At 40.8% G+C, this 10,179-nt stretch overlaps 1 protein-coding gene across 7 annotated transcripts in view; it reads right to left on the bottom strand.

Moving 5' to 3' along the window:
• The window catches only part of LOC106806081 (transcription initiation factor TFIID subunit 9B-like), a 45,687-nt gene extending 37,549 nt beyond the window's left edge, over positions 1–8,138 (bottom strand). The window contains exons 1-3 of one of the 7 annotated variants that reach the window (XM_014807930.1): positions 8,065–8,138; positions 5,731–5,844; positions 2,221–2,330 (exon numbers count right to left, since the gene is read on the bottom strand). In XM_014807930.1, coding sequence (XP_014663416.1) covers positions 2,221–2,268 — 48 coding nt within the window. In that variant the 5' untranslated portion in view covers positions 2,269–2,330; positions 5,731–5,844; positions 8,065–8,138. Of the gene's footprint in view, positions 1–2,220; positions 5,176–5,730; positions 5,845–8,058 lie in introns of those variants that run through there. The other 6 variants (XM_014807928.1, XM_014807931.1, XM_014807932.1 and 3 more) reach the window with 6 other exon arrangements.
• Positions 8,139–10,179: the final 2,041 nt, after the last annotated feature.

Raw genomic sequence — 10,179 nt, 5'->3', positions numbered from 1 at the left:
TATCTAAACCCCCTCTTGATATCTAATTGATATCGATCACCCCCCCCCTTGATATTTATTTCATATCTAAACCCCCTCTTGATATCTAATTGATATCGATCACCCCCCCCCTTGATATTTATTTCATATCTAAACCCCCCCTTGATATCTAATTGATATCGATCACCCCCCCCCCCTTTATATCTCTTTTATATCACGACATTAATGACATTAAAGTTGGGAACGCTCCTAATGGAGCATCACCCACAACCAGAGCCGTATATAAAGATTCTCGAGATCTCTATAAAGGGACTCTGCCGACAACGCGTCACCACATAAGACACACTAACGCGATTGTGGCAAAAAAACGCTTACTCGGGACTAAAGTAAAAGCGAGACGATAAGCAAACCTTCAAATCCTGACAGCTGTTTATAGTCTAATGTTAACGAAAATATTATGCCGGTGGAATCAGTCCCCAACACCTTCTATACGACAGTGTAAATTCCATGAGCGCGCATCGCAGGGCATGCTCGCTAACGTGGGTTACTCTGAAATCTATCACATCTATCACATCTCAGTTGCATACACGCCATTACCATTTAATCACTAACGATGAAACATTCGTTTGGATTGCTGACTGCATGGTGCGGACGATATTTGGGGAAATGGACGCCTAAAGATATTCTGAGCGTGTAAGGATTAATCTTTGCTGTTCGTGAACATGGTCATTGTAACCTCTTCTAACATCACAATTAACTAATCTCTATCTCTATCTCCTAGCTAACAAAACTTTATTAACATAACCGGTAATCGCCTATCTACGTCTTCTATTTACTCGAGTCGTTGACATCAACTATTAGCGCTCAACCTTTACAATTACACTGTTCATTTTTAGTCAAAAAGTTGGTTAACACGCTCAACAATTAATGTAACATTTTATCTAAGAGTTGATAGTGTAACAAAGTTATGTTCCTTGAATATTATGGGAATGTTTTTTTTAGGTTAGCAGAACATTATTCAGTAACGTTCTAATAACGTTTTTTAGGAAAGTTTTCCTGACATTCTGAGAACGTTTTTACCAGCATTCACATAACATTGATCAACCTCCGAAAATGACATATTAACGGCAGCCACACTACGTATGCGCTGCAGACTTATCTTAATGTCTCGAGTACGGCAGTCCCCCCACACACACAAGTACAAACAGTATGCCTATCCCTATCCCTAACCCTAACACTAATTATAAAGCGACTCGAGTCGTATATATATAGGCGTCTAAAAACAGATAAATTAATCTATGGTGTATAACATTTGGCTTTCAATAACAAACTGAACTCAACTGTTTCTGAACTGACAATCAATCCCAAACAACTAGTGTAGGCTAGCTAATTAATTAATTAATATCTAGTGAACGACATCATTTTGTGGGAAAGCAATGCATGCGCAAATGGACTACCGTACCCGTAGCCTCGAGACATTAAGATACGGCTACCGTCCCCGTAGCCACTGCGAACAAAAATACATTTGATACCTGTGCTATAGTTTGCAACATAACAAAAAACGGCAATTAGGAGTTTCGAACGCACCCGAGGACGGTTAACGTTTTCCGAACATTCCAAGAACATAACTATCTCACCAAGTAAAACCAATGAATGCATAACGATATGGGAATGTTCTTAGAATATTTTTGACTAATGTAATTAAACTAGAACCTCCAGTGAATGTTACGAGAAACATTCCAAGAACATAACTCTTTCACCAAGTAAAACCAATGAATGCATAACGATATGGGAATGTTCTTAGAATATTTTTGGCTAATGTAACCAAACTAGAAACTCCAGCGAATGTTACGAGAATGTTCCGTGTTTGCTGGGTTAACACATGTAGTTATAATCCTTTAACAGTCCAGCCGTTTATCACTCAAATAAAATTAAGGTCGCTTCATACTATTCTAGGCTCTTTGTAAATCAGATTAGAGAGGAATTGGGAATTGGACGGACAAACAGGCGGACACACAGACAGACAGAGAGACAGACAGACAGACAGGCGGACAGACAGACAGACAGACAGACAGGCATATAGAAAGACGCGCACATGCACACGTACACGAAAGCGTACACGCACGCACGCACACAAACACGCCCACTCGCACAGGCAAATAAAAACACACAGACTAATCCTTACCACATAATGACTAAATTCGGAGCTCAATATGTAGTTTAACATAAAAAACAACTTACCTTGTGCATTGCTCCGTTGTGAGGTAAGAAACCGCTCAAGTTGCTCATTCGGACCTGGCATAGCTCACGTAGTATATGGTATCACGTGGTATAATTCACCTGCACTGATTCTAAGATAGATGTTAAAAATCTACTTATTTAAAATTAAACTATAACCATTAACCCCCTTATAGCTTGCGTCCTGGCTTGCAACCGATTACATTACCAGTTAACCGCCACTTCGTCGCCATGTACGATGACAATAAAAACGAACATAAACGCTTTCTCCCGCTAAAAGTCATGAATACTGGCTTGCGATTGCAAAAGTCCCGGTGATGCTGGCCACCTCTAACAGCCTCACCTGCCAAAAAAAACAGTTAAGGTCTAACAGATGAAGGCATACGGCGGACAACAGACGCTGAGCCGCCTACCGAGCATAGATTTCTGATGGCTTGATACTCACAGTTAACCGCCTAACCTAACCCTAACCCTTATACCCTAACCCTAACCCTAACCCTAACCCTAACTCTAACCCTAACTCTCTAAGAAAGCTCCGCGCCTTCCTCTCAGCCTGTGTAAGGTAGTCACCTTAAGGGTAGCGTCGGGTTACATCGATGGATAACATGAACACTGTATTATAAAAGCTACTCTCCGTGCGTTCTATTACACCACAGAATATGCGTCACAGGTGGTTTGCACTTTAACAGCCTAAACAAACACTCTACGATACTAAACAGATGTCTACAAACACCGACCGAACACGTAACCGAATACAAGTAACCTCGTACCTTAAAGACGTTGATCGCGAAGTAGCTCGGCGAAGTGAAGGTGGTGGGAGGAAGGAGGATTAAAGGAATGGTGTAGGAGACAAAGAAAATATCACGAGCGCGGGAAAAACTGGACTGCTCGGTTGGGAGGAAGAACCCGAGTCTCTAGCTTGAGTTTAGCATCATAGATGCGTTCGACTAATAAATGACGCAGGTAGCTTGTGGCGGGTGACACCCGGCGGATATGGCGTAATTCATATTGGTTGCCTACGCCGTACGGCGACGCCGCACGCTAGCTCATATAGAATCATGGGAAATTATAAATGTAAATAATATCTGAAGAAGCCTGCGCTTTTCTACAACTCTAACGCTAACTCTAACCCTCACCCTAACCTTAACCCTAACCCTAATCCTAACTCTAACTTTAATCCTAACCCTAACCCTACAACCGACTCTAACCACCACTGCAATCAACACGAACCTAACCGCTTTCTCCCGCTAAAAATCATGAACACTGGTTTGCGACTGCTAAAGCCCCCGTGATGCTGACCACGCCTAACAGCCTTACCTGTTAAAAATAACAGTTAATGTCTAATAGATAAAGGCATACGGACAACAGACGCGTGACGCCGACCACCTATAGTTAAGAATCCTATTAATTAACAACTGTTATAGCTTGTATCAGTTCAGTTTCACCCGCACAATACGGTATAATGGTAATAAGGTAGCACGACAACCGTAGATACATTGGCACCTCGTGTTACCGCGAATAGTTCTGACCCGTATAATACATAGCAAATAAAATTAATAGAATATCGTTGCAAGCCGAGCTAATATGAACAGCCGCGCTGCATAGAGCAAGATTTGGCTGCAACAAATCTCCTTCAAAAGATTTCATCGCTGCGATGTCTGGCGCATCAAAGTAATATTAGTCATACAGAAAAATATTTCGAAAATTGCATTTTACCTCGACTGCTTTTATAGTGAAACTAATCCGCACAAACCAGCGTGCGATTGTGAACCATAAAATGTGGATCCAGCATAATCATATTGCTATGTTACGGTGTTGTCTACAATTCATCCAACGCACATATCACACGTCTGATTAAAAAACATGCTTAGTTGACTTCACGCCTGTCGAGTTTAGCTTTGAGACGGTTCGGATAGACCTTTATCTTCTCTGCAGTTCATTGATGGTAAAAGAACTCACGCCGTGCAACTGCGATGATAATAAGCTGATAGGAGCCGGGAAGAGAACGCCACTAATAGACCTATAAAGGTTATGTACCGACGGCTAGCATAACAGTTGACTAGCCTGCGATCAAATAGCAAGAATGGAAACCTCTCAAGCGACCACAATATTGCAGGCGACATCAGCTATAAAGCTGATATTAACGATATATATTTTTTTTTAAGGAAAACATTCAGCGAGAAACCTCGTAACAGGACATATCAATACACACAAAGAACGGCCAAAGACCTGGAAATCGCAAATTTGTAAAGAGCAGAAGCAACCCAGTATAACATATACATAATAATAAGAGACGCTACCACGTATGTTGGACAACGATCAAGAAACTATTTTTTAGGCTGATCGAGGCAACCCAACAGGAGGACCGAGGTATCGGATGTAACAGAATCAAGTATTACGAAAGTCGACCCGAAGGTGACCCCGCAACTAAGAAATCGAAAGAACAATATACTTCATCAGGTTATTTGAACCCGAACTGAACAGGCTATTATATTTAATAACGTTATAACATTACCTCCCTTTATAACTATGACGGCATACACGTCATAGTGGTAGTTATGTAAACATTAAGCACTGAAGATTCGAAAAGATGAAAGCGCTATAACCTTTATTTCTATATAAATTATAATCGCCGGATATTGTGATAAATATTCTATACATCTGTTTCTCTCTCTATATATATATATAACTGTGCTGCATCAATATGTAATGTTCGTTGTCGAGGGTCGGCGCCCTATTATAACCTCTGTAATTACCTACACAGTCTGATCAATTATTTGTCTGAGCTGTACCGAACGCATTGATAACAGCGAATCTCTCGGTTGGCAAGGCAAACCGATTGACCGGACGGGTCCCGCGTAATAATAATGAGATTTCGTGTTCGCATGATTAGCGATTAAGTGATGGTCACAATAAATGAGTCTGTAAATGAGTCTCTGTAATATGTTTGTAATAGTCATCGAAAGCAATCTCGTTTGGGAACGAAGGACGGAGCAACGCCGCTAGACAGTAGTACTAGTAGTAGCAACAGCATCAGCAACAACAGCAGCAGCAGTGGTGGCAGCAGCAGCAACAGCAGCCGCTCTGCGGCAGCTGCGACAGCAGTAGCAGCAGTAGAAAAAGCTGCGTCATGAATAACAACATTAGCAGCAGCAACAACAACTGGAGAAGCAGCTGCGGCAGGAGTAGCAGCAGCAGCAGCAGCAGCAGCAGCAGCAGCAGCAGCAGCAGCAGCAACAGCAGCAGCAATAGCAACTGAGGCGGCGGGGCGGCAGCAGCAATAACGGCGGCTGCAGCAGCCGCAGAAGCAGCAACGGCAACGGCAGCAACAACAACAGCAGCAGAAGAAGAATTATGAGAAGAGTTTACTTCTATACAATAGTATTAAACATATATACAAATATATATTTCGATACATGTATACAAACTATAGAAACTTCTCAACAATAGATGTTGAAGAATAACAACTGGCAAACGACTCTAAAGACTAGTTAGAAACAAACTCGTACATACGTCACCTGTCTCCGCCTCGTTGTCTTCTATAACATTGTTGTCGTCCTATTCTCTGTCTCACCATTTCCAGTGTCACCCACTGTTTCCTCTCACCCATCTTTATGTCTCTCCTTCCTGCCGTAACATTATATATCTCCGTGTTTATAGATTTCTTAACAGTCGTTTCTTTAGCGTACTCTCTTCGCCTTTCGCTTTTACTACATTGGTTCTATACTTGTATATATGCAGTACTATACAGTGCTTCTATTTAGCAAATGTAACTCGTTGAAGCTACAACTCTGTCCGGCTTAGCCATGTCATATGCCTGCGTTTCTGCTTAGCTTAGAAATTATACGAACTGTGGTGAATTTTGCGTTTTCATGCGTATACTATGCAATTAAGAGTCGATTGTCTACCATTTGGTTGATCGACATTCCGTTTTATACCGCATGGTCAATCCGCGTTGTATATGTATACTGTGCGGAGTTGTGCTGCCTGGCAGTCCTATACGAGGAAAAACTGCAATCGCTTTTTTTACAATGGCAGTAAACAGTATATATGTGCCCTATTTTTAGGCATTTTATAGTAGTGTGGAATGATTTCATTTGGAACAAATTTCAATCATATTCTGCATTTGCGAATTTTTTCAGACTCCGCTCCCATTTCTGCGTTACTCAATTTTCGATTATCATCAAAAACAAGTTCGCGTTCGCTCGAGGGCTGACACCATATCATATTATACTATATATTTTCTTGTCTTATCTTAAGCTGGCAGCACACTTCACCATTTTCGTTGCTCGCACAGGCAATTTTCGTGGTCGCCATAAAAATGGCCAAGTGTGCGGGGGCCGGCAACGACCACTCACCACAAAAATTTAGTGGTGACCACGAGTTGCCGAGAATCAAACCGGTTTGATTTCTCACCACGAAAATTGCTCGTGGTGGCAACTTGTGGTGAAGTGTGCGCCAAGCCACTACGGCAATCGGCAACAAAATCACTCTCAGACCAATTAAAATTAGCGCTGCCGTCACATGATTTCAAAATGAGCCAAATACAAATATACAAATATACAAACATACAAAAATACAAATATACAAATATAGGGCCCCTAGGCCTAAGTAACAGAAATGTTGATAAAAATTATATATTACAAATATACAAATATACAAATATACAAATATACAAACATACAAAAATACAAATATACAAATATAGGGCCCCTAGGCCTAAGTAACAGAAATGTTGATAAAATTTATATATTATACAAATATACAAATATACAAATATACAAATATACAAAAATACAAATATAGGCCCCTAGGCCTAAGTAACAGAAATGTTGATAAAATTTATATATTTCCTTTATTTGATAACTGTATATGAATGGGTTAAAGCTACAACATCTGGCAACAAAAATTGCCGTAAACAGCACACGTCACTAGTAGTGACGTGTGCTGTGAAGCGGCAAAGGCCACACAAATTGCCGACCACGAAAATTGCCTGTACGAGCAACGAAAATGGTGAAGTGTGCTGCATGCTTTACATTACATTACATCCGCGTAATTACGTTCTAGCTAATGGCATTAAGATAGTTATAAAATATCATAAATATTTCAAGATCGAATTCCCAACTGTTACAAAATTAGTTTACAGCGCTGCTATCGGCTGCTGGTGCATCGGTGAAGAAACCTTATATAAGTGGGGCTTCAAAAAAGACACGTCTTTCAAATCATCGAAAGTTAAGTTCACAGTTTCCTGATTTTACTCTGACCGCGACACTAAATGATACAGGTATCAGATCAAATTAAAAAAACCGGGATGCGCATCTCTATATTCTATACAAATTTATTGCGTCCTGGCTGCCGATATATTTCTTAACTTGTTGGTATATTTTTTCACTCATGTTCCTTGAAAGGCTCCATAACCGCCGGTCTCGAAAAATATTTAATTTCTCCGAACACAACATTTCACGTTGCTCTCATGGTTAGGCAATAGTTGTTTTGTTATGAATAAAATCAAAAATATATAATAGTAGGGGCGTATGACTGACACACCAAAATAGGACAGGTAGAAGTACACATGCGAGTATTAATAACTATGATTTATTAAGCGTAACCCAATTAATGTGTGTAATACTGTGTTTCTTCTACTCGTTCGTTACCTTTGATCGTTAGGGTTCTGCGTATGTTATTAGAGATACCGCTGCTTACATCATACATAAATTACTCAACAATGAAGTTAGGCCTACGTGTTTAAAGCACAAACATCTTTACTGCACATATTACGGTAACGTGGACGCCGCTTGTACTAGGCATCTAGTGAACAGAAAGGTACGCGACACAACATACACTTACATATAAAGCGGTGAAGTAGGTAGCTGGTACAGCAACGGTACAGATAGGTAGACGTGTCTCGACTCGATTGCAAACTAGTAGCCGTGGTAATTTCATGGAATGCACTTTAAATAGTGACGCCGTCGTCATTGTCTTAGCCAACGCGCTCCCATTGGTCGACGCCTCTCGAGTGACGGCTAGTCAAGCGTGTTAATGCAGGCGCTCTCCTATTGGCTGGCCAGGGTCGTTAGCCACGCCCCCTTGACCCCTCGACCCACGTGCGTCCCCTAAGAACAAAGAGCTTTGTTCTTACCATTCTAATTCATCCTTCTTATTACTTATTGTATCCCCCGAACGAAGTTCGTGGGGATACTATGGGTTTGGCATCGTCGCGCCGCCGCCGCCGACGCCGCCGCCGCCGCCGCCGCCGCCGCCGCTGCAGAGATTTCCTTGTGAACGCTCTACCGGCTGCAGTTCTTCTCGGATCATCTTCAAATTTCGCATGAAGGTGCATTATCATAAAGCAAAGACGCCAATCGTTTTTGGTGTGAGCGGAGTCATCGTTGTCATGGTAACAACATTTTTTGTCGACATTTTCTAGAACCTGTAACTTCTGCACTTTTTACCCGATTGTCATGAAATTTACATTTGTATTAAAATTTATATTTAAATTTATATTAACATCAATTATATATGTATAGGAATATAGCCCTGTGTGCCAAATTCCATGACAATCGGGTAAAAACAGCACAAGTTACAGGTTCTATAATATTTCCACAAAAATGTTGTTACCATGGCAACGATGACTCCGCCCACACCAAAAACGATTGACGTCTTTGCTTTACCATAACGCACCTTCATGCCAAAACTGAAGATCATCCGAGATCGGGTAAATACTGCCCACCAGGTCACTGCGATTTTTATTTCACCTTTACCTTGACCTTGATCATATTTCCCTTTCGCTCTCTAACTCGGCCCCTAATTGACCTAGCGCGACCAAACTTGGTATGCTTACACATCTTGGGGAGAAGGTTCTGTTGCATACCAAAACCATCACTGCCCTTGACCTTAGTTTGATCTTCACCGTCGACTTACATTTCCTCTTCGGCCTCCTAGGGTAACCAGATTCCATATACTTGCACATCTGAGGCAGACCAGTTGTCTAACAAACCTTTGTCTTTGTGACTTATTTAACTTTACCTGCCTTCTAGGTTCTTACAGAGATATTCCATTCATACTAGATCACGGGGGATACATGTAGCTGGCGACAACTGCTCGTTTCTAGTTATTATTATTATTGAACTTATTATTATTTCCGTATTACATGTGAACTCAAACGTGAAAGTAAGCATTCAATAGCCCTAGCCTCCATAATCGTTTTTCTTACACACAATCACAACTCAGAAAAATAGACTAACGCGTACGCGGTCTTTGCGTAAAAATGTCATTCACACAAACTGTTGCCACGCACAATATATATATATATATATATATATATATATATATATATATATATAGAGAGAGAGAAGTAAAGTCACACACGAACACCCGTGTAGATAAAAACAAAGTCAATGTATAGAATAAGAGTGTTTAAAGTTTAATTGACGAGCTTACGAGATTACATCTCTTCATCAAGTCAGCAGACATTGGAATAGAATCAAATAATCAAAAACAAATACAATGCGTTATGGATAATCAAAAATGAATGATTCAACAATTTTGAGATGTAATCTCGAAAGCTCGTCAATTCAACTTTAAACACCCTTATTCTATACCTTGACTTTGTTTATATATATATATATATTATTATCGCGAATGTTGCAGTATAACATGATGGATGTTGTTTTCCGGCTCAGAATGAGATAGTTTTCATAATGTTGCCGAGGAAATGCCCTCGCCGCAGATACGTAATGGGGGCACGTCATCACTACACATGACTGCCGAGCCCGCGTGATATGCCGTCAGTGTAGGCTCCATTTCAGAGACCATATTAGCTCGGATCAGAAAATCCAGGTGAACAGATACGAGCTTTAATGGCAACCGCCGTCTCCGTGTTACCGCATCACGTTGCTTTTTACTCTATATACAGCGGGCCTCAGTACAATAGTCTTTCATGTGTGATATTGGAATCGGATG

This window comes from Priapulus caudatus, unplaced genomic scaffold (genome assembly GCF_000485595.1).
Source record: "Priapulus caudatus unplaced genomic scaffold, Priapulus_caudatus-5.0.1 Scaffold140, whole genome shotgun sequence".
In the NCBI taxonomy this organism is placed as follows: Eukaryota; Metazoa; Priapulida; class Priapulimorpha; order Priapulimorphida; family Priapulidae; genus Priapulus; species Priapulus caudatus.
This window is presented reverse-complemented; position numbering and strand designations above follow the sequence as displayed.